General features: G+C 52.9%; 1 protein-coding gene across 4 annotated transcripts in view; it reads right to left on the bottom strand.

The window, feature by feature from the left end:
* Scube1 (signal peptide, CUB domain and EGF like domain containing 1) overlaps positions 1-25,012 on the bottom strand; it is a 114,928-nt gene that overhangs the window by 13,090 nt on the left and 76,826 nt on the right. For all 4 annotated transcript variants that reach the window (XM_020174177.2, XM_074084634.1, XM_074084635.1 and 1 more), the window contains 7 exons: positions 19,379-19,495; positions 14,361-14,483; positions 12,305-12,421; positions 10,780-10,902; positions 1,697-1,816; positions 1,265-1,369; positions 153-269 (listed from right to left, as the gene is read on the bottom strand). In XM_020174177.2, coding sequence (XP_020029766.2) covers positions 153-269; positions 1,265-1,369; positions 1,697-1,816; positions 10,780-10,902; positions 12,305-12,421; positions 14,361-14,483; positions 19,379-19,495 — 822 coding nt within the window. The remainder of the gene's footprint in view (positions 1-152; positions 270-1,264; positions 1,370-1,696; positions 1,817-10,779; positions 10,903-12,304; positions 12,422-14,360; positions 14,484-19,378; positions 19,496-25,012) is intronic.

A 25,012-nucleotide genomic window follows, 5' to 3' on the forward strand; every position in this document is an offset into this window, starting at 1 on the left:
TTCCCTGGGTGAAGGGGCCAGGGTGGTGTGACACAGGCTACTACCCTTGGAAACCCAGACCTGCTGGACTCTTAGGCCCCCAGATCCCAGGCTTGGGGACTCCTCTGCCACACACCCCCCTCCTCGGTAAGCAGGAGAGGGTGGCCACTCACCCAGCAGCGGCTGCCTCAGGGCTTCCTTGGCTCGCTCCCGGCTTCGGGGCCGGAGGTGGCACTTGGCAGCTCTGATCTTGAAGCGGGTCTTCTGCTTGAGGGGGGCAGTGGGGGCATCTGGGGAAAGCCAAAATTCCCCCAGGTGGCGGCCTCTCCTGTGGGCAAGGAGGTGGTGGGGGACGGGGGCTGCCAGGGGACAGGTCCACCTGGAGCTGGGGCTGGGGCTTGGTATGGGCCACTCTGCCCCAACAGCCCTCCCAGGCAGGGGAACTTCTCTGACCCATTTCTTTCTCTTCCTGCAAGGCCTGAAAAATGTGCACATGCAGACAGTGGGGTCAGGCTGAAAGCCAGGGGCTGTCCAGGCAGAGGCCTTCCGCAGGGAGGAAAGGAACACTGCTCACCTCCTCCCCCATGACAGAGCCAGAAATGCAACTTGTGTTTTTAGGCAAGAGAGCAGGAGAGGAAAGGGGGGCAGGACGGGTAGGGGGTTGAAATATTACAGACACTAGAATCACAGATTCCTTCAGGTCCCAGCCCCCTGGATGAGAGTCCCATGTCCCAGATTCTGACACTCCATCCTGCATGTGTTAGTGCCCGCAAAGGTGCCCAGCATCCCACTCCAGCAGCCTGAGGGGGAAGGGGGAGGATGCCCCGCTACTCCTGTGCTCTGCTCTGCCTGTGTGTGCTGTGCTGTGCTGTGCTATGGTGAGAGGCCCTGGCTGGGTATGTCCTGAAGGATGGGGACAGTGCCATGCCTGGAACCTCTTGGGCACAGTGCTTGAGGGTGGCTTTGCCTTGGAGCTGTCAGAAGCTCACTGCCATCACAAATGTGACACCTTCCAACTGAAGCAGAGCCTGAGAGCAGTGTACTTAAGAGCACTGTGGAGTCACTGAGCTGCTCTGCCACCATGACCTCAGAGCTGGAAAAGCCTTCCATCACCCTTTCCCCCTGAGCTGGGACTCAGCCTGCAGTCTGCTGGCTTCTTCTCTGGCACTCTGGGTCACACTGGTTAGGGCCCAGACTGGAAGCTCTTCCCCTCTCTGCAGCATGTGCTGGACACAATGGCAAGGGGTCACCAAGCTGTGTGCAGTGTGGACAGGACCAAGGATACCTGAGCAGCTGGACCCGGTGCTAGAGCTGGTGCCGTTGCGTTTTGGTAGTGTCTTGCCCTGGAGGCCTGGAATACCGCAGCTCAGGACATAATTGTTTTCTGTGTCTGCAGAGAAGCCAATGGGGGAGATTGGCCTGGCTGCAACCTCCATTCCAAGGCTCCTAGATTCTTGAGGCCTCTTAGGGGTTGCTGAATGAGATGAGGGTCAGGACACTCAGGAGGAAGGAGCCCAGGCCCACAGAGAGCCAGACCACTGCCAAGAGAACTCAGTAAGATCAGGCTCTCAGTCCTGTGTCTGGCTCTCTCCTGCAAGTTACAATCTTGAGTGTTCTGTACAACGTTCCAAGAACAATAGGGAGCAATGCTTGAACCCCATGGAAGAAAAGCCCTACCCCCCCAACCCATCCCATCCCCGGGACAGTCTGGTGTTACCTGGCATGAAGAGTGTGTGGCCTGGGCAGGAAAGGAAGCAGCTCTCCACGCCACCCACCTTGCTGCAGGACAGCTGGGCCTGAGCAGAGGCCTGGGCCCTAGAAAGGCACTTGCCAATCTCTGAGGAAAAGGAAGACAAAGAGAGGGCCTGAGAGAGGTCAGGATGGGGGCTTTCTGGGGCCAACAGGGCTCCTAAGCATGGGCCAACAGGGACCCCTGCCACTCCTCCCTTGCAAGGCCAGACTATGTTGGGAAAGGGACTCAGAGAAGGCAGAATCCAGGTCCATTTGGCTATATTTGAATAAGTCAGACAGCTGGCTTATTCCCTCTTCTTGGACACTGGTCTCAGCTAGTTGTAAGGCCACATCTGTCCCCAGAGAGGCACTCATGAATGTAGGGCTGACTCTTCAGGGGAGTTGTCTGTGCTCATCTGAGGAAAGGGAAGGCTACAAATGAACATGGGTCTCCCGGCAGTGACTGGACTTTGAGGTGTGGGGTGTGCCATATCAAAAGTTGAATGAAGATGTCCAAAACAGATCTTCAGAACGTCTCATCTTTAGAGGATTGGAAGAGTCTGCTGACTCCTAGGAAGAGACTGGAGTTCCACGGCTGGCCACAGTGAAGACCAGAACTGACTTGCAGATGTCTGATGGGTGAGTGACATCAAAGCCAACTCAGCAGAGCACCACACACTCTGAGTCAGTCACCAGGGGGAGCCATTTAGATGGCCAGACTGCCATGCTCCATCAGGCCACTTCTCTGCAGCCAACACAAGCCACCCCTAGGACTCCTTCCAGCTCAACCTTGACATTACCCGAAGCACACTCAGCCCAGACTCCCTCTGAAGACCAGCAGATTGCATTGCTCAACAAGCAGACCCGGAACACAGTGCTCCCTTACTAAGCAACCAACTCAGCTTTCTGGTTTAAGAGAGTGCTCTTTTGGTCATTTTGGACGTTGTTCCAAGGTCCTTTCAGAAAACCCATGCTTCCCAGCACCCTGTGTGACCAGACAGAGTTTACTGAACTGCTAGGATCTTGGACTGGAAAACAGAAAAGGTCAAAAGCAGCAGATGATAAAGACCAGGAGAAGATTTAAATGCCTACCTGAGCATTTAAAAGCCTTACATTTAAATAACATTAAATAGCCTTGAGAGAACAATCAAAACAGGAATGATTGTACACAAGGCTGTTTCGAAGTCTTTACCTTAAGAACAAAATTGTAAACAGAGTGAACATGATTCAACTGGTGACTTTAAACAGAATTTACACTGGCCCATAGTATTTTTGAATAGACCCAAAACCAAAATAGTCTTTTCCCTTCTTTCTGTCGGTAGGTTCAAGGTTGAAATGGGGGAGTTAGCTGGGAAGATAAATCAGAATGGAAAATTGCCAATTTAAATAACCTTCAACATGTATTTGAACATTTTCAAGGTGCCTGAGAAAGTAAATAATCTAGAAACAAACAAAAATCCTCAAGGCCCTCCAGAGAGAAACATCTGCCCCGCAAATAAATACAGAACCCAAAGCCCTCTGTTCTTAAGGAACCCAGACCTGAACATGAGAACACCTGTGGATATTGTGGGCAAGGACCCTGGAGAACAGAAGGACAATTGGCTCCAATGCTGCCCTGGACCCTTCAGCTAAGAGAATGGCCAGCACATGCGGACAAACCACAGCACAGCCTTTTTGTTCATGTAGGGCCTCCTGGGCAGGCAATCTACCTGAGCGTCCTTGCATGTTCTGCCAGGTTTGCAGAGGACGTGGAGGAATGACTGCCCTTTCTCTGGACCATTTCTCAGACTGTGTTTGCAGGCAGAAACTTTGAGGGATGATGTATCATAACTTCCAGATAAAGAGCAGGCTGGCTTCTGTCCACTACAAGAAGCAGTGAACAGGGGCCGGGCATGGTAGTGCATGCCTGTGATCCCTGCTACTTGTGAGGCAAATGTAGGAAGGAGGATCTGTGTCTGAGGCTGGCTCTGAGAAAAGAAGGAGTCGCTATCTGAAAAATAAACTAAAGCAAAAGGGCTGGAGGTGTGACTCAAGAGGTAGAGCACCTGCCTAGCAAGTGTGAGTCACCAAGTTCAAGCCCCAGGATGAAGAAAGGAGAAGGAAGGAAGGAAGAAAGGAAAGAAGAGGCAGGAGAAGGGGAAGGAGAAGAAGGAGAAGATTTCTCAGGCTTGACTTGGCATGTAAGTCCCCTCCCTTGGCAGCACGCTCCTGGATACCTGAGTCACCCCCGTGGGACTTGGGGGAGGGGAGCAAGCATGCTGCTGCTCCTGTTTGTGGGCAGTGAAGTCCTATGTCCCTCACCCAGGAGCCCTAGGACTTCTGCTGTAGCTGGTCAGCAAGTGAACCCCATACCCTGAGTCCCCCAAATTCACCATTCATTCCAGACCAGGACATCAAGTGCCTCTGAGCAAGGTTTAGAGCTGCCAGAAAGGCCAGAGGGAAGCACAAAAAGGGGAAGAGTGCATCTCAGCTCAAAGTAAGAAGTGCTGGTTTCGTGAGCACACGTGAGGCGAGCCAGGCCTGAGGTTGTGGGCAGTGGAGGGAACAGGTGGAGGTCACTACAACCATTTTATCAGTGAGACTTTCTAATAATCTCAGCTGTCCCACGCTTCAGCCTGTAACTGCTGCTCTGGGACCTGTTTGTTTGTTTATTTATTTATATTCAGGGTCTCACTATAGTCCAGGCTGGCCTGGAACTCAAAATCTTCTTGCTTTAGTCTCCTGAGTGCTGGGATCACAGGTGTGCGCCACCTTATCTGGCTTCTTCTGGGATCTTTATTGGAAGACATCTTCCCTTTTTCTGGGACAAAGGCCCTGTGTGTGCAGTGCATCAGAACTGCCAAGTCCAATATAGGCAAGAAGATTTTTAGAAATTCTACAAAATTCTCTTACACATGATTCAAATGACAGCTGAATGGAGCCTTAACATACCCACAAAACAAGAATCCCTGGGGCAAGGCTGGTCCTGGAAGAGTCCAGACTGAGCCTCCCAGATGGCCACACACCCTTCTGGGTGAATCGGCCCCGAGACCTCGGGACAGGATGGTAACCATGTGACGCCTTGCTGAAACTGGCTGCCATGTCTTCAGATCTTGAACTAGCATTACCCTTGGCTCTCAGGGTTTCACTTGCAGTGTGATCCCTACTGGGAATTGAAGGCACCACTGTTTTTCTCAGCTTGTCATTAGCTGATTGTGGTGTCTGGTTACTGTCTTCTTTTCATCTTTACATTAAACACATCTCCTGAAGGCGAAGCTCGGCCCTGGGTTTGGTTCTTCAGAAGGGCTCATACCCGGACACCATTGTTTGGATCCTTTGCAACAAACCCAGCTTGGTACTTCTTATCAGGGGGGCTTATGATAGAAATGAATAGATCCTAAAATTCATACAGGAATTCAAGGGAAGTTCAACAGTAGTCAAACTAATCTTGAACATGAAATACAAAGCTGGAGGACTCACTATATGGCTATGACAATCAAAACGGTGGAGTATTTGCACAGAGAGAGTGGTCGATTGGACAGAATTAAGAGACTGAAATAAGCCCACATGCATTTTCAGTCAGCTGACTTTGATAACAAGGCAAGACAATTCAACAGGGGCAAAGTGTGGTCTTTCCAACAAATGATGCAGTAACAACTGGTTAGCCACACATAAAAATTAAGTCAAACCTCATCTCACTCACACCACATAGAAAACTACCTCAAAGTGGGTCACAGGGCTAAATGTAAGGCCTGAAACTATAAAGATGTAGAAGACATAGTTGCAAATCTTGGGAACTTTAGGTTAGGCAATTGTTTCTTAGAAATGACATGAAAACCACAAACAAGTACAGAAAAAAAATGAATTAGATTTCATGAAAATTAAAACATTTTATGATTCAAAGGACACCATTAAGAAAGTAAGATGACTTACAGGATGGGAGAAAATCTTTGAAAGTCATATATCTAATAAGAGACTTATGCCAGGGACACCATGGCTTGGATCTTAAATGTCCCCCAAAGGCTCCTGTGTTGAAGGCTTGGTCCCCAGCTAATGGTGCTGTTGGGAAGTAGTTGAACCTTGAGAAGCTGGGTCATTGCAGGTGTGCCCTTGAAGGGGACGCTGGGACTCCCTTTCTTCTCATGAGGTGAGTGGCTCTGCTCCACCACTGCCCCAACCATGATGTTCTGCCTAGCCACAGTCTAAAAACAGTGCAACCAACTGATCATGGACTGAAACCTCTGAAACAATGAGCTGGAACAAATCTTTCTCCTTCTGTCACAGTGACATAATGCTGGCTAACACACACAGTATAAAGAAATCTTACAATTGAATAACAAAGACAAGAAACTCCGTTAGAAAGGGTGAAGCATCTAAATAAACTTTTCTCCAAATAATACAGACAAATAGATAATTTACACATGAAAAGATACTCAGCACCAGGGAATACAGGTCAAAAAACCACAATTTGATGCCATTTCACACCTACTGGCTAGAGTCAAAAAGCGAAGTAACAACAAGTGTTGGTAAGGATGTGAGAAACTAGAGCCTTACACATCGAGGGGGTGGAGCCGGGATGTAAAACAACAGTAAAACAGCACAGCCACTTTGGAAAACAGTTTGGCAGATCCTTAAAAGACAAGTCAAAGACAGAGTTACTGTACGACCCAGCAATTCCAACCCTAGATATACACTGAAGAAAACTGAAAACTCAGGTCCACACGGAAAGTTGTACATGGGTGTACACAGCCCAACTGTCCACCAGCTGATGAATGGATATGTAGAATGTGGTTGGGCAGCAAAAGGCATGGAATACTGTCACAGGTTACAATGTGGGTGAACCTTGAAACTATGATGCTAACTGAAGTAAGCCAGTCACAACAATCAGGTACTATAATAATTCCACTCGTGAGAAGTCCAGGAAAGGCAACTCCACAGAGATGAAAATGGTCGGTGGCTGCCTGATTCCCTAGGGAAATTGTGGGTGATTACTATGGACATGAAGCTTCTCTTTGGAGAAATGAGAGAACTCTAAAATTGCAGAGGTAGCTGGGTGCAGGCAGCTCATGCCTGTAATCCTGGATACTAGGAAGGCAGAGATCAGGAGGATTGTGCTTTCAGACCAGCCTGAGCAAATAGTTCTCGAGAACATACCTTGGAAATACCTAACACACACACACACACACACACACACACACACACACATACACACACACACACAGGCTGGAGGCATGGCTCAAGTGGTACAGCGCCTGCCTAGCAAATGCGAGGCCCTGAGTTCAAACTCTAATACTACCGAAACAACAACAACAAGAAAATAAGGAGGCACAACTTGGTGAATGTACTAAAACCTCACTTGTATGTATGAACTGTTTGGCATGTGAATTGTATCTCAATAAAGCTGTTAATAAAAATAAAAAAAACAAAATGGGAAGACACTATCAGGCAATGCACATGAAAGTGCAAGAATTATACAGGCTGCAATCAGCCCTTAGGGACCAAACTGGCACTGGTGGCCCAACTGTGGCCCTCTCTAGGTATGTTATATTGTTGAAACTGGAGTACTTACAGAGCTGCAAATCTTTTGGAGCAGTGTGTGACTTTGGAATGCTATAAAAACAAAGAGCTTTTTTCCCCTTTACTAAAGATGGAAGCCTGCCACAGAAGAGCTAGAAGTTGGAGGAAATGGTTCTGAAGGTCATGGGGCAAAGCCTCCTGTTCCATTCAGTAAAGACGACGCCTGGAGAGGCAAGGATTCCATCCCAGACAAGCAGTGCTTGGCTTCCATTGGACATTCAACCTGCAACTATGTTGTTTTTGTTATAGGTGGTGGGGTCTAGTTATAGGAAGTTAGGACAATAGGGGCATGCACTTAAAGGAGATATTGGGGCCATTGTTCCTCCTCTATTTTTACTTCCTGGCTGCCATGATTTGGTCAGCTTTGCTCTGCTACACACGTGGAAGTGGGGCCCTGCAGGGCAGGGGCAGCATAATCAGCCCCCAGGCCTGGTCTGGCCCCTTCTGTGCCCTCTCCATACAAGTATCAGCCCTTTTTCCACCTAGGCCCCTACCTGAGAAGCCACCTCCAAAGCTGCTTTCTCTGTTTGGCTCTCTTCCTCAGCTCTGCAACCAATCCCCCATAAACGGTTGGCTTACCCAGGATCCCATGCTGTGGACAAAAGCTAGCTCACATGGGACTGACCACAACAGCCGTGGCCATGGGACTCAGGCCTGGTAACAGGAATGGACACACGACCCACAGGACTAACAGACTGAGCACCTTTGCAGGTAGGTGCTCTATCACTTGAGCCACTCCACCAGCCCCCCAGTTCCACTTTTTTTTTTTTGCAGTACTGGGGTTTGAACTCAGGGCCTCACACTTGCTAGGCAGGTGCTCCAGTTCCACTTTTAACCTCATGGTCACACAGCTGCCACCTTGTAAGATGCTCATAAGCATCTTTACAAGTGCCCATCCTTTTGTTCCCCAGGGCATCTTGTGAGGTATTTATTGTATCCATTGTGGCCACACAGTTCAGGGGTGTTAAGTTCATTCACAGACAGTCTTTTATCAACTTCCATGCAACCAGCTGCTGGCTACTGACACCTTCTTCTTCTTCCTCTGGCCACAGGCGCAGGCCAGAGGCATCTGTGGGCATGGCACCCTGAGAAGAAATGGGAAGATCGAGCTATAAGATCCAGGAGGATGCTATCAGGTGAGGCCAGGCCAGTCTCCAGGTACCACCAACCTACTGCATGCAGACATCTGCTAAAATCATAAGAATGAATCTCAGCAGGACAAACTGGCCGAGCCATTAGATAGGCAGCAGCGGAAATGGCCAAGGCATGACTTCTCTGCAACCATCACAGTCCTGACTAGGCCTGACTAGACAGGAGACAAATGCTAAGGTACCCTCGGCCCTCCATATGGACTTTGTGGGTTATACAAATGTACGCTGTAATAGTTGTTTATTTTTTGAATGAACAGAAGTAGCCCCTTGCTGAAGATAATAACAGCACTCACAGGGGGTAAAACATCCAGATTTGGAATATTCCAACTTGCTTAGTAAGAAGCAAACACATTTTATTGGGAGAGGTATTCATAAATTACTCATTGTCTTCATTACCCCTCCTTTCTTAGAAGACCAGAAATGCATTTTCCAAAATTGTAAAGGCACTACATAGAAGTCTTAACTAAAGCTCTTCAGAGAAGGTCCAAGAGCAGGCCATGTGCAGAGACCTGCTACCCAGATTCTCAGAGCAGGCAGTGGACTGCACCACGTCGAGTGGACTGCACCATGTAGGCAGCTTTTGCCCAAGACCACGGGAATAAACACTGTTGATGTCTGCAACTGCTGACTTGCATGCCCTCCTTTGTATACATTTACTCTTTGATCTTGTTTCCTCACCTATGGATACAAGGTCATGTCCTTCTGATTTGATCTGTCATGTTTCCCTTGAGGATAAAAACTCACCTACATGTCACCTTTACTGGGATGTCCACTATCTTAATTCTATAGGTTAGCTTTCCCAAGCTATTGCTAGTGTAGCCAATTTGAAAAATGATATAAAGTGTGCTCCACGAGCCTTGTTAATTAGGATGCTCATTGTAGACAGCAGAGGAAAGGAAGGAAAAGCCCTTGTGTGGGGAGAGGCCTTCAGCGATCTCTGCCAGGTACCTGAGGGTGTCTATCACACCACCCTCCACAGCTGGCGCACATGCAGCCCCACTGAAGTTGGTCATGCCTCTAACACGAAAATCTTGCTCACTGACCCACTGGGGTTCAGGCTGACTGTTTGGCAGAGCTATGAGGCTCTTCAAAGGGCAGGACCCCCTCACTTCAGTGCCCTTAGTGAACTGCGGTTTCTTCCCAGGAATCTGAGGTTACACTGTCTTTCCAAGGAGTGTAAATAACACTGAAGCAGACCATCAAGGAGACTAAGCCCACTGAAGGTAACTGGACAACTCAAAGTGCTTATCAAAAATTTGTCCTTGCTGGAGTATTGTGCACCTGTCATCCTAGCAATGCAGGAGCCCGGGGTGAAAAACATGACATCCAATCTCAAAAATAAACAAAGCAAAAAGTGTTGGGGGTATAGCTCAACTAGTAGAGTGCTGGCCTAGCAAGTGCGAGGCCCTGAGTTCAAACCTCAGTACCACAAAAAAAAAAAAGGAAGAAAAGGAAAACAAATTTTTTTGACCCTGGGCTGGGGTGTGGGTCAGTGGTAAAGCATGTGCCCAGCATACACAAGGCCCTGGATTCCATCCTCAGCACCACAGAACAAACAGAAAAGGGCCCCTCCTTTGGGTGACCCAGTGAATAAGGCAGTCTGTGCCAGAGGAGGGAGTCAGTCAGGGAGGGAAAGAGCTCCTCAGGCCACTGACAGTAGTGCAACCTTGGCTTTCCATAGCCACTCATGAGCAGTCTGCGTCACCGCCTGCATTTACGTCATTGCTGGATGACAAGTCACAGCGGAGGGAGGCAAAGTGAGCTCCCTGGAGGCGGAAGGGCAAACAGCCTGGACTCCTAAGGTAGACTTACGGAGTCGCTGGATTTGTTTTTTGGTCAGGCTGGGGAAAGGTTAGATCATGGTCCCAGAGAGCCTTCTAGTACCTTCTGCCAACACTGTCAGTTACACCTGTCTGTCTCAGCCATTCCAAAGTCCAAAATACTAAATGCAGCAGATGACTTGAAGACAAGAGTGGGGTAAAAATCACACTGGCTGACACAGGAACTGCAGTCAGAAATCCACAAATGACACCTCAAGAAGGGGTGGACATGGGTGGAATGACAGTGAGGATCTGGACAAGCCCTGGTGGCCTCTCCTACAGTTCTGACTGAGGGAGGGAGAACCAAAAGGAGGGCAGAGAAAAACAAAAGGAACCCTTCCTACATCCCCAAGAAAGACACCAGTCCCATAGTTACAGTAACAGGCAGATACTGGAGTGTAAAGCCCTAGGAGACTGGTGACACCACTGCAGTGGATGTACCTCTGACAGTTGGCCAGTCATCATGACAGCCTTGGCCAACCCTGAGTGGAAGGGGCGGAGCCAGCAGGGGGTGCCCCTCCCAACACTCACCCCCAACTCACCCACACAGTCTTTTCGATTCCAGTGCAGCCGCCTCCCTGGTGGGCAGACACACTCATAGCTGCCCTTGGTGTTGACGCAGCCCTCATCACAGCCGCCGTTGTTCATGCTGCACTCATCCATGTCTGGAAGCACAGGCAGGAGTAAGGGGGGGGCAGGACTGCCAGCTTAGGCTATGCCCACGGAGGGTGGGGCAGGACAGGGACCACCCAGGACCAGAGGGCCAGGAATCTCCTGACCCCAGTGTAGCCTGATGCACACATGTGGCTGAATACCACACACACACACTCATCAGCCCCCCCACCCCACCAAAAATGCATCTCTTCCTTGCTGAACTCCAGTAGTGGCCCCAGCCTGGGGGGGGGAGCCCAAAAGGTAGGCCATCTTCCTCTGACCAAAGTCTCTGCTGGAGCTGGTAAGGTGAGGCCCTCCTGCTGTGTGTGACACTGGGTTGCCTGCATGCCAGCCAGTGGCAGGCCCCAGGAGGTGACCCAGAGAAGGTGTGCTGGCTCCTGAGAGTCCCTCCAGGAGTCTGATGCCATGGCTAGGGACTACCCAGCACCCCCATGCCCATTAATTCTCTGCCTGATTTTTCCCTCTCCTTCCCTCTTCACACTGTCCCCAGGTCATAGAAAAGGAAGACAGCCAGGCTGTCTTTGGCTCTACACAATGCAGAGCCCCCTCAGCTGCCCTCTGGCTCCTTTACTTTTTCTTCCTTGTGGTCCTGGGGCTGGAGCCCAAGGTCTGAACACTGCACATGCTAGGCTAGAGCTCTACCACAGAGCTGCGGCCCCAGCCCTGTAGGCTCCTAGATCAGCTAGAACCTTCCCTCCAGCTCTGCTCCCCACCCCAGCTCAGAGGCTTATATTCCCATGCCTAGGGCTGCCTCCCCACAGGCACTCTGGCTTCCATCCCCTTTCCAGATGGCAGCTAGAGCAGCTTGTAACTTGACCATATCACACCCCTGGTTAAGTCTCTCATGGTTTCTAACCACACTACAAATAAGACTCCAGTCCTCTCTGGGCTCAGGAAGCCCTGCAGTGTCTTGGTGTGTACCCTGCTCGTGGGCTCCAGCTGCATGGCTGCCTCAGTCCCTCTGCACCCCTCTGCCTCAGTGCCTTTGCACCTGCTGCTTCCCCTATTTTGACCCAAACATTTCTCCTTTGAGATGCCCCCCACACTCTGTCCTTCTGTCTGTGGGACTTTCTGTACGCTGGCCACACCTTCTGCACCAGGATGCTTTAATAAAGGGGTTTCTGGGCCTGGGCTCCCAGTGGACCAAGGCATGGCACCCACCAGCAGATACCTGCTGCCCTTCCTCCCATGCCCTGCTTCCCTTGTCCCTCTGTCCTTCCCTGCCTTGCCCTGTGCTGAGGGCCTCTGCCAGGCAGTCCCCAGTCTTGCTGAGGTCCCTCTCAGGCCCACCAGAGTCAAAGTCGGGGTTGGGGTGTGGGGTACAGTGTAAGTGGCCATGTGGCCAGGCGCGTGCCTCGAGGGAAGGGTGGCCCTGGCGGGCGGGCTGCAGACCTCCGCAGTGGGTTGTCCCGTAGAGCATGTAGCCATGGTGACACAGGCACTGGAAGCTGCCAGGGGAATTGATACAGATGTGGTCGCAGGTCCGCTCGAAGGAGCACTCGTCGATGTCTGTGTGGCCACAGAGACAATGCAGAAGGAATCAGGGCCGTCCATGGGCACACCTGTCACTTCCGGTCACTCTGCATAGCTGGTCCAGGACGGTCCCAGAGCCCTGAGGCTCAGCACAGGGCAGTCCCATGGTAAGTGTTAGACTTCTGAGGGTCCCACTCTGTCTCTGGTAGCCCTGTTCCTGGGTTAGGTACCACCTCACAGATTTTTCTGGAGGTAAGCAGGGTAGAGATACTTTGAATGGAAGGAGTTACTAGGAATCTCTGCCATTTTAATACATCTTCAACTGTGACAAGGAGAGGTATTTAATGCCCATCTGCAGGAAGGAAAATGAGTGGGCTTGCCTGAGACCCGAGGAGGTGACTGAACTGGGACTTGAGTCCGGGGGGTGGGGTGGGGAAAGAGGGAGCAGGACCTCAGGGAGGCGAGTGGGAAGAGGGTGGACACAGGCAGGGCAGGGGCAGGTAGGGACAGGGCCTTGACTCAGAGCACAAACACAGACGTGCCACCTCACCTGCTCACTCAGGGGCATGCAAGGTCAAAGACCACCTGGGCCCTCCACAGACCTTGGCATGGCAGACAGTGAAAAAAGCCACAGTTGAGAGGATCCCTGATGGGGCCTGAAACGGGCAATGTCGCAACCAGACCTAGTGCCCTGAGAGGGCAAGATGGGGCAGCCTTGGTGGGGAAGTGGCTGGCTCAGGGCATGGGAGGAGTCTGAGGCTGGTTGACCCTGGACACTCCCTTGGTGGCCTCCTGTTCTCCTGGTCCTCAGGCCCTGGTACATAGACTGTCAGGCTATGAACTGCACTCCTAGGCAAAGACTGCAAGTCTGGCAACCAGACAGCCACATGCAGCCCACAACTATGGGCCCCCATGGAACAAAACAACCAGCTAGCACGGGATAACCAGCAAGGAAACACATCCTCCCTACAGTCCACCCCCTTCTCTTTCTCCCAGAGCCCATCCCACAGGGCACTGTCTCCTTACCAATGGCCTCACTCGGTCCCACTGAGCACAGTGGTCTCCAAACTCCCTCAGCCCTGGGGCCCCATCTCCTGGAGGGCCTCCCTCCCTCCTCACTCCTGGGAATGCTGCCCATCCATCCAGCATTTCAGCGCAGCTTCCTCAGGAGGTCTTCCGTGACCACCCTCTCCCGGCCATCCTCTGGGCTACATCCTGGGTGCCTGTGATTCATGGCTGCTGCCCAGCCCTCTCCTCCCACTATCCTTGTCCTAGCAGATGCCAGGAGGGACACTAGGGGACTGCTGCAGTGCACCTGTGTTGTGCAGAGCCTTCCACTAGGTGGCAGCATCCCACCGAAGGCCAGTGCAACCTAGTGGGAGGAGAGCAGAGGGGAGTGTGGGGTAGATCCCTCCCTGGGTTTCTGGTTCCCATCTCCTTTCTCTTTTTTTTTGGGTGGTACTGGGGTTTGAACCTAGAACCTCACACTTGCTAGGCAGGCACTCTACCACTTGAGTCACCTCGCCAGCCCCTTTTTGTGTTGGGTATTTTTTGAGATAGAGTCTCATGAACTATGCCTGGGCTGGCCTTGGATTGCTATCCTCCTGATCTCTGCCTCCTAAATACCTAGGATTACAGTCACGAGCCACTGGCACCTGGTCATTTTTTTTTTTGAGATGGAGTCTCACTATGTAGCCCAGATGACTCAAACTCAAAATCCCCCTGCCTCAGCCCCAGAGTGCTGAGATTACTGACGTATGCCTCCAGGCCTGTAAAGGAAACAGCTTGGATTGGACGGCCCTAGAGTCACGAAGGACAGGAAGGCAGGGTGGGCAAGAACCAGTGCCAAGGCCTGGAGAACTGTGTCCATCCCTGCAGGCCTAGTCCTCATCCCAGCTTCCACATGCTCTCCTCCCCCCATCCTGAGGGGACCGACTGTGAGGATGGGGCCGCTCAGGGGCTGACAGGCACTCACCTTGGCAGGTCCGCTCATCAGTCAGCAGCTTGTGGCCCTTGCGGCAGCTGCACTCGAAACTGCCCACAGTGTTGCGGCAGAAGTGGTCGCAGCCACCATTGTTCACCAGGCACTCGTTGATGTCTGTTGGGGCGGGGGCAAGCGCTCAGGGAGCTGAGGAGCTGAGGGGCTGGTGCCATCCTACCTGCTCTGCCCCAACTTGCCTGATGGTCTTAGGCCCCCAGCTGAGCACGGAGCCAGGGACTGGGTGCACTGTGAAGACCCAGCCCCCGTCACAGAGCAGGACACTGATATCTGCTATGCCAGAGACAGCGAGGACGATGTCATTCCTATATCCTATTACCCACACATCCAGGAGGCAGCCTGGAAGGCAGCAAGGCTGGAGCAGGGGCTGTGTCAGGTGACCTGGGTCCCAAGCAGAATACAAGTAAGAAGGGTTCCACTGAGCAGGACATCTCAGGATGACTGGAGGTCACAAGCAGGTGCTAGTGGTTAGTGGCTCTCAGCAGGCTTTTGACGAGCTTTCACTTCCTGCTTGACTGCTGAGGACCAAGGCTTGGAAAGTAAAGCCTTGGTGCAAAAGGTGTCTGCTGCTGAGTGGGAGCTGCCCGCTACCCCGCTACACAGCCCCACCCCACTCTCCAACAGCATTCCCACTGAGTGTCCCCAACAGCAAAGCACACTTCAGACTCTGGTCTTACAGATTACAGGGTCAGGAGTTAAAGAGGATGAGCTCATGACACCCCATGTGGATGACCCGGGAGCCTCTGGGAGACCTACAGCCAACCAGTGGTCTATAAACCAAACAGCAGAGGTCCATGTTACAGATGGGGCCACAGGACTATGAGCAGGGGCTGACCTCTGCCAGCAGCATCTCTCTAGAGAGTGCACCTTGTCCAGCATACCATGCTGGCCAGAGGCCACCAGAGAGACATTAAGTTCTGTGTGGCCTGGTGCAGGGCAGAGCTCAGTATATCAATTGCCCCTTCTCTCCTACCTCCAGGACTACAGCAAGATGGGGAGCTGCTTGCCAGAAGCCTCCAGCAGGAGAACAGAAGCCTGCCTCACTGCCTTGGTCAGCTGGGTGACCGTGGGCAGGGAAAGGCACCTCTTTGAGCCTCAGGTGCCATTGCTAACCTATGTGTGCAACTCCCAGTCTTATTAGCGAGGTTCAGCAAACAGTCAGGGGCTACCTGTGGTCCTTGTTGGACTCCTGTTGCCCCAGGCCTGCCCAAGATTCCAACTCCACCCCATTCCCAACTAGCCTATTGGCTAAGGGGCTTCCACAGCGGCAGAAAGTAGGGAAGTGTGTTTGCTTGAGGTCCAGGCTGGTACAGTTGGCTTCTTGGGGGGCAGTGGGGGAAGCCCTCTCCTCTCTTCAGCTCAGGATCTAATAAAGAAGTATTAGACTCATATGACCTTTGACCTTCAGTGACCTCTAGGGTGCAACTTCTGCCCCTTTCTCCATTTCTCCTCCTCCACCTGTCTCCCTCGCCCCCACCCTCTACCAGGCAACCAACATCACCTTGTACAGCAAATCTGGCTCTCCTCTACCTGCCACCAGGTCTGCTGGGGCCTTTGGGTCTCCCAGGATAAAGGTTCTGCCAGGGAAGCATGGCGCATTGCTTTGCAGCCAGGCCTGGCTGCTGGCTTCTCTCTCTTTTGCAGGCTTGGCCTCTGCCAGGGCAGCTGGGCTCTGCCACCCATGGGCACAGCATGGTCCACCATTCACTTGCTGGCCCTTGGGAGGGTCACCCACTGGCTCTGGGAGAGGCTGCCCTGTGGGGCCTTCCTGCCCTTTCTCCAGAGCTGCTCTGGCTGCTCCTTTGTCAGGGGGCTGTCCTGGGGGGCACAAGACAGCCTGGGATGGTAGAGGAGGCACCTGCTCTCAGGTCCCCAGAATCCAGGTGGGTGACTGCCTAGGAATGCTCACCAAACGAACGCATGAATTAGTGAGTGATTGAGTGAGTGCGATCCCAGTCAGGGGAAGGACCTGAGGGCCAAGAGAGGGCAGGTGAGGGTATCTGTACCTTTGCTTCTACTCAGATAAAAGTCCTCGCAGGTGGCTGGCCTGGCCCAGAGCACTGGGGAGGAGGTCAGAAAACAGGCAGTGGCAGTTCTCCCAGACTGTTCTAGGAGGTGTGGGAGGAGGGGCTGTATTTCCAAGGGAAATACAGGCTTCAGCTCATGGACCTCTCTTCTTACTGAAAGATCAATTAGCAAGATGCCTAACTCCTGATAGTAAGCAGCAAACAGGGAGGCTGAGACTGGACCCTGCCTGGTCCACACTTTTGAAGCAAAGCCAGGGCTTGGAGCAAATCCTCCCAGGCCCCCATACTTAGGTAACACACCCTTTCCAACTACCCCTGCTCCACCTGCCCCGGCAATCCCCACTAGCCCAGGGCTTTCAATTCTGGGTTTTCCAAGCCCTCTGTTATCTCCCCCTCCAGCCATCCATCTTGCTTGACAATGACATTTGGGCTTCCAAAAAACACTGAACCTTTGAAATCACTCCCTGGGCCCTTGCCAAGATTCAGCTGTGCATCCTGTCTGGTGAGTACTCCCCAGGGCCAGGGCCTTGACTTCACTGGGAATCCCCTGCTGGGCTCATCCCGGCCAAGTTCCTGAGCCCTATCTGTACCTCTCCAGCCAGAGTTGGAGAACCCCAAAGACACCAACCCTGGGGTCTGGAGTTTCTATCTGCTTTCTTGGATTCCCTGATGTAAAGATGTTATGATGTTAGTTAGCAGGTATAGGTGGGTTCCAACCCTTTTCCTTCAGTATCTATGGAGCATCTCGACTGCTGTCTCCACTCTTCTGTCACCCTGGTCCAAGCAGGTGTCATCTTGAGCCTAGTGATGGCAGGAACTGCCTCACTGCTCTTCCAAATTCCTTCCAGAGACTGCAGAACAGAGAGTGGCCAGCAACTATTTCAAAATGACAACCCAGGGCTGTGCCTCTCCTGCCCAATTTTGACTGGAATCTGGTCAGCAGTCAGCACTGGAAATTCTGGACACCTCTAACCTTGCTGCCTGCAGTCCAGGCTGCCTGTTCCTGTCCTCCTGTCACACTGACTTCTCTGTTCTGCAAGGGTATTGAGCAGTATGCGTTTACTACAGTGATCTGACGGACTGAAAACCATCTCCTGCACTCAGGATGGCCTGGGCAGGGAATGCTTGCTCTGCTCATCCCTCTCTCCAGCTCCTGCTGTGCACAGGAACTTTTTAGTTAGGTGAGGAGCCAGCCCGCCCCTGAAGTTAGGAGAAAGCAGTATCACACCGGGCTCCACATTCATGGAGGAGGTTTGGTTGGGCAGGGGCAGTCTGGCTAAAAGGCCTAATTGTCTCAAGAGGAGCCTTGGGAAACGTGGGAGGCACAGGGGCTCAGACTAGTTGGCCTGAGATGTGCTCAGTGTCCTTCACCAAGCCCCCAAAATGGTTCTGGGCACAAGGGCCCCATGGGCTGTGCAGGGGTGGGGCAAGGCAGCAGTAGAAGCCCACTCTCAACTCCTCCCTCCTGGACCACACTGCCAGGCCCTTTCCGGCCCAGACAAGTTGGCTTCTAGTGGCAAGCTGCTGGCCTCCAGCTCCATTTCTGGGCGCCCCAGAAATGTTCATTCTCACCTCAGGAATGAAGCTCTGCACTGCCCTCATACTGGGGGTCAGCCTTCACCTGGGGAGGGGGTGTCAGCGAGGCCTGGTTCTACCCTCTGCCAGCCTAGTTTTCCATAGGGAGAGGCTGGCCGCTGTGACATCACTAGGCTGTGGGTCTGCACAGACCCCTGGCCTCCTCACAAGGCAATGAGGAGTCAATGGCATGGAGTCCATGTGGTAAGGACTCAGATGCTATTTGTTTGCTCGTGTGCCTGCCAGGGATGCACCAAGCCTATTAACAGGCTATGTGGTGGCTACAGAAGGGCTTTATTTTCAAATAAGTAGGCAGAAGAGCTGTTATTTCTGTCAATAATGTTCTTCCTGGTGAGTTGGCAAGGAAGAAGTCATCCACTGTCTATTTTTATTGGTTTAACAGCAGCCCACCTTGGCCTGTTTACATCCTTCTCCCTTTCCGTTTTCAGTACTCTCACTGACTGGCTTCAGTGGTTCCAGTTTCTGTTCCCTCCAGTGCTGGGGTGCTAAGTGGCTAAACCTCACCCCTGTGCTGGGAGGGGGCAGGTGTTAAGGCCTAATTCCCTGCTCTCTCTGTGGGCCAGGCTTCCTGAGCTGGCAGAGCCCCTGGGGCTCTGCCAACTCCCCTCTTCCTATTTCCCAGGGGACCCCAGCACCCCAGTGGCACTCAGTAACTCTCTGTGGGATTAGTCAGGGGACAGTGGAAGCTACAGCTTACCTTGTCTACTGCTGCTACTGCAGACTACCCTTCCTTCTCCCTTCAGCCATCTTTGCCCTTACCTCCAAACCCCTCATTGGGTCCTTATTCCCCAGTTGAGGTCCCCTCACAGTTTTGTGACAAAAACACACAATGCCACAGGCGTTTCCCAAATAGCCCTGCATCAGGCTGTCCTTATCACAGTAAAGGTAAGTGGCTGGTTCATGCACCAATCCCTTGGGGAGCCAGGAAGCCCTGCTGTAAAGATACTTTTTTTTTTTTTTTTTTTTGCAGTATTGGGGTTTGAACTCAGGACTTCCTGTATGTTAGGCAGGCATTCTACCCCTTGAGCCATTCTGCCAGTCATTTTTTGTGTGAGGTATTTTTGAGATAGGGTCTCTCAAGCTATTTGCCCAGGCTGGCCTCAAATTGAGTTCCTCCTGATCTCTGCCTCCTGAGTAGCAAGGATTATAAGTGTGAGCCACTGGCCACCAGTGCCCAGGGCAGCCAAATTCTTTGAGACTGGCATGTTTTTGGCCCAGGAATCTACTGATGTGCTGTGGCACTTGTGTTCTATGGAGCACTCTTGGGGACCCTCCCTCTTCTTGACCTCCCCAACAGCAGTATGAGTGGCTGCTGGGCCCAGCTATGGGACTGCACAGCTCTTGGGCCAGGCACTGGCTCCAAGTTCTGACCTTTGCATGTCTTCCCATCTGGCTGCAGCATGAATCCAACTGGGCAACTGCATCGCACACCAGTGGCCGTGTCCTTGCATGTTCGGTCACAGCCTCCGTTATTTACCGCGCAAGTCTCTGCGGAGGAAAAGAGACAGAGATGCTCAGTCTCCTGGTGCAGAAGTCACCATCTTTCCATCCATGGGGAGACTGCCTATGAGACAGGAGACCTGGATTCAAGTTCTGGCTTTGATACCCAGCTGAGGGCCCCAAGGGTAATTGTGCTGCCTGAGGCTGAGGCCCCCTATGTGTAAGATGGGGGGATGGCACCCTTCTGTGGGGGTAGCTTTGATGTGATGCGGAGCTGTCTGCAAACAGCAGAGGGCTTTGTTTGGGTAAACGTTACTGCCAGTGAGGTCAAGATCACTATTTGCGCCAGTGCCGAGATTGGCTTGGCTGCTATTAAACTGCCCAGGCCAGATTCCTAAACCTTTGCTTTGCCTGGACTCAAACTCCAAGTCCAACTGGCAGTTGATGGGAGGTGGTTGAGGCTCCCAAGCCCATCCCAGTGCTGAATGGCTTGTGGCCCTGGCTGTGGAGCCAGAGTCCTCAGGGCTACACACCATCCATCAACTTAGAGAGACTCTCAGCCCCACATCTGTTCTCACTGAACCACTCGCCAAAGGGGTCTGGTTTTTGTCCACTTGACACCTATCTAGTGTCTTTTTTCCTTCTGCAAAATTCAAAGGGGCTGGAGTGGCTTGGGGCATAACAGAGGTCACCAAAGCTGTCCTGTGGTGAGAGTGATCCTCTGCAGGCCTGTGGGAGGGTTGGCAGAGCTGGCTCACCAGGGCGTGGTGGCATGCCCACGGGGAATCGCTCTTCCAGACCTCGGATCCTTGCCACCTGGGCAGGCTTGTGTCTGGTGGAAATGGTGCCTGAATGGCTTCCTTCTACCCTTTGCTGCTAGGAAGCTGAGAGCTGCGGGGCATCCATCTTTCACAGCTTGAGTTCCCTTGCTGACCTCCACCTTGCTTCCCAGGGTGCCCAGCCCTGGGTGCTTCTCCTGAAGGCTCTCACTCAGTCCTCCAAGCTGCCGTTGGTCCTCTCTGTGAGGAGTTTGGGATGAGTGCAGGAATGAGAGAACAGGATATCTTCAGCAGTCCCTGCTGCTCCTTTCCTTTGAACACTTCACCTTAGAGGTGGTATGGAGGAGAAGGAAGCAGCCTGACGTCCCTCTGTGTGTGTGAACTGTGTCTGAAGGGCTGTGGTGGTGGTGTCCTGCTGCAGGGCTGCTTGCCACAAGGGTCCCCCTCCTTGTCAAGGCTAGCGTCTTTGCCATCACCAAGCTGGGACGAGCTGTGGATGCCCCTGGAAGGTGAACCTCCTTTGCCCCACAGCACTCTTCCTGGTTTATCTCTACTTGTCTAAGACCTCCAGCTGGGGATGGGCAGTTTCTGTGAACGGGTGCCTACCTTCCCACCTCCCTTCCTTTCCAGTGTGCTGCACCATGGCATGGCAGCCACCTCCCTGCACATCTTTCAGGGCCCAGTGCATGAGGCACTCTGCCAGGAGCCTCCCTGAAGTCCAGATAGAGAGACAAGGCTGAGCCCTTCTTGTACTGGGGCAGGTGGGCCCCCATGCCAGGGCAGCCAGCTTTGACTGGTGTGTGGCTTGCTCTTGCCCTCTCAGGACCATCCAGGGCAGTAGAGAGGGCCAAGCCCTCTTGCGAAGTGAGGACAAGCCTCACTTGAGGTGAAGATCAAATAAACTCCCCCACTTATAAGCCCTGGGTCCAGGTGCTAGCCTGGAGTAGCTGCTTGCCAAATGCTTCCTCTCCTGGGATTAAACCAGGGCGGGAATCCTGCCTCCTATCCCAAGCAAAGAGCCTGTTGCCCTTTCATGTGGGACAGCCCCTCTCTAGAAAGGGGCAGAGAGTGTGCCTGTCTTCCAGGTGTACGTAATTAAGACTCAGGCAGGGGGAAGATGGTGTGTTGTGGGAGGAGCTGGGGACTGGCCCTGGGCCTCTGCGATGTGGGAGTGGGGTGCACTGGGTGCTATGTCCTTGGGAAATGGATCCGGCAGCTTGTAGGTTGTCTTCTATGGGATTTGGAACCTGAACCTCCAGAGCCAAGGGAGCCTTGGGGATCTGTTGGTCCCTCTTCCCCACTGGGCAGGTGGAAGCTGAAAGAGCATGCTGGCACCAGCAAGAATGGTCAGCCACTCTCTGCACCCCCCCACTGCAGAACTCTCTCCAGGACCAGACAGTTCAGTCTCTCCATGTTGCCCCAGATAATGGGTGGTGAACAAACTTTTCTTTGAGTGAGGGGCTCAGAGCACCCCAGTATCCCAGAGGACTCTCGTGGGCTGTTCTTGGGTGCTGGTCTCCTTACCCCGCAGCACCTATCACGGTGGTCCCATAGGCCAGGCTTGCTCACACTGACTAATTCCACAGCTTGCTGAGGGTAGGGACCCACCTGATGGCCTTTAACCTGAAGGTCTCTACCAGACCCTGCTGCAAGGCCCTGTGCAGCCATACACGTGCCCACTGGCTGCAGCACCCAGTTCCTCACACCTCCACTCTGGTGCACTCTTCTCCAGGAATGCTTCTCCCACCTTACCTGGGGTCTGCTCTTGCTGCTGCTATTCAGGGACAGGCCATCACTGTCCTCCATGTGATGTCACAGCTCCCAAGGTCCCCCTCTAGCTCACTACCTCACTCTGGTAAGTGCTTTGGGGCCAACATTCCTGAGGACTTCTCTGTGCCAGTGTCTCCACTTCTGCCTTCCTGGGACCTTGGTCAGGCTGCCCCTCATTGGTCTCCAGTACCACCTCCACTGCACAGAGAGGGGGTTCTGTCCTGTTCACCTGAGCTGTGTGGTTCTGAGGTTAACAGATACATGCCGTAAAATGAAGTCTATATGGAGCCCACCTGGGTCCTTTGTTGGGGACTGAAGTCTGCACTTACAGGACAGGACAGACTGTGCAGGACCGAGCTCCTTGTCCCTGGAAGTTTCTAAGCAGAAGGTTCTGGATGCTTCTGAGGGGGACCCTTGCCTTTGACATCCATCAGCCTGGGGCACTGCACCATTCCCATCTCTGAGGGCCTCAAAAAGCAGCCTCATCTGTCTGCCTCTTAAGATCAGAGGCCACCCAGACCTGGTGTTAGGTCACCACTGTCTCAGAGGAATGCAACAAAAAGCCAGCCCCATCCTCTCTGCCTCCCTCTCCTAACTTTGGGTCACCTGAATGCAAGCAGTGTGTGGGAGCTGGAGCCTGTGGCAGGGCATCTCCCCAGGGTCCTGGGACTTCTGGCTATTTACCCTGGAAGCTTCACAAGGTCCCCTCCCACCTCTTTCCATGGGGTTCTACAGGCTGGCCTTGTGAGGTAACACCCCAGCTGAGGCTCAGGTCTAGCCACCACAGGGCTATACAGAGCTTCCTCGCTAAAGAGGAAGAGGGCCAAGATAAATCTGAGTGTTTTCTCCAGAGATCTGAAGAGAAGTTCCTTTCCAGCCCTGTGAGCACCCATCTCTCCCTGTACCCTATCTCTAGATGAGAGCTACCAGGGCTCTTCCTAAAGTTTTTCCCCCTCCCCCTGGAGAAATGACGGGAACAGAACTCCCACGGCACAGCTCTGCGCAGGTGACAAGGTACCTTCTCAGCTACTAGCCTCAGCAGGCCTCCCAGCAGCCCTCAAAGGGGCACTTTGTAGGCAAGAACTAAGGCTCAAAGAAGGAACCTGTCCAGGCAGGACTGATCTGCACCCACACGCTGTGGTTTCCTCCTCCAGCCAAAGGGCTGGTGGCCAGGGTGGGAGAAGGCCAGGCACAGGGTTGGCTGGGGCTCTAAATGGTGACAGGGAAGTCCCAGACAAGTTGAAAGGACCAACCATGGGTCTTTTCTGGGAGCACAGCCTACTGTGGATCAGCCAAGCAGGGAGGTGAAATACTCCACTGGATCCTACGTGCAGCCCAGCCAGGGCTCTGCCAGAGGGATGCTTGGACGCTGGAGCAAAGGGCAGAAGGCTGCCTAGGAGCAGCCCCGGGAGTAGGCACTGTCTACTGGTACCTCCCTTGATTCTGAAAGTTCCCTGAAGGACAGTCTTGGCCATGGTGTAATGGATCAAACATGAGCAAGAGAGTCAGACAAACAGGTTCCACACACCGGCCTTGTGTCTTGGGGTCTGCTGCCTAATGTGTGCTCTTAACTGTAACCATGCACTCACTCTGGGTGTTTTTTCTTTTTAATGGTACTAGGAATTGAACTCAGGACCTCATGTTTGATAGGCAGATGCTTTACCGCTTGAGCCACACTCCAGTCCATAGGTGCCACTTCTTAAAACCTCTGTATGTGGGTCCCAGGACCCATGTCCATTGTTGATTCTCTCAACAATCATTGAGTGACTCTGCAATGGGCAGATGTGCCTAGTCCCAGCCCTCCTCTCAAGTCCAGCACAGTCTAGCAGGCAGCAGATGAGTTCATGTTTTGCTGTTGAGACTGTGAGACAGGAGTTACAGAGATGTATCTGGCCTTTCTCAGGAGTCAGCAGCTCACTGGGGAGACAACACAGGGTCGGACCTTGCCTTTCTCACATGAGTCTGGGCGTATCTCTCCCAAAGCATGCTTTCACTCACTGACTTCTGCAGGGTGGCCCCCTTTGGCCTAGCCTAATGAGCTCCCTGGGACTCAGAAGCCCCTGACCCATGCTTTCCTGAGCACTGACCTGGGCCTCTGGCCCTTAGGGCGGCACTGTATTCAGTGCTGGTTTCCTCATTATCTATCTGCTCTCCAGGCACAGCCATGTCAGAGGGCCTTGTGCCCAGCATCCAGCACAATGGAGGTGACTGATGCTCAATGACTGGATTTAATGAGAAGGGACTCTGGAGGCCATGTGAGGAGTGGAAGAGGGTAAGGGCACCAAGTCCCTGTCCTGTCAGGCCTGAGGGTGAGGTGGAAACCGAGGGTGGGCTGTGGGTCCAGGGTTCACCTGGCTGAGAGGGCCACAGTGCTGTGGGTTCATTGGCCAGTGAACCAGGTTTTCTTACAATACGCTGGGGACTTCGGGCAAAAGACTATCCACTCTGGAGACCTTGGGTTCCTACCTATGCTCTGCCTGGGTCTTGCTGAGGACCTATGAACTATGTCCCTCTCCCAGAGGCTTTGATCTAGTGGGCCCCATGTAGGCCCAGCACCTTACATCTGAACTGTACCTTGAAGGCCTGACCCTGATGGGAGAGCAGCCTAGTGACCTGCCCGGCTGTACCCCGTCTAATCCTTAGTCAGAGTGGGTCCATCTGCCTTCCTGTCTTCAGAACCAGCTGCAGCAGCTGTAAAGGGGTCAGTCTCTGGTTCTTTCCACCCATTGCTGACCCTTCCCTGGCTCCCATCACTTTGGCACAAAACCACTCTCCCTGGCATGGCCCCCTGAAGTCCAACTTTGTCATTAGCATTGTGTGGCAGGCTGACATCTGACACTGTGCTAGCACCCAAGCGTGGTCTCTCTTGATACCTCCTGCCACTCAGCATGAACTGATGCGGCCCCTCACGCGGGGGCGGGGCTTCATCCATCTGTGAGTGCTAGGGCCTTGGTCCTAATCACATGGCTGCTGCACCCTGACTCTCCTACGCTGCCCAGAACGCCTTGCTCTGGTC

Source organism: Castor canadensis, chromosome 8 (assembly GCF_047511655.1).
Source record: "Castor canadensis chromosome 8, mCasCan1.hap1v2, whole genome shotgun sequence".
NCBI classification, from domain to species: Eukaryota; Metazoa; Chordata; class Mammalia; order Rodentia; family Castoridae; genus Castor; species Castor canadensis.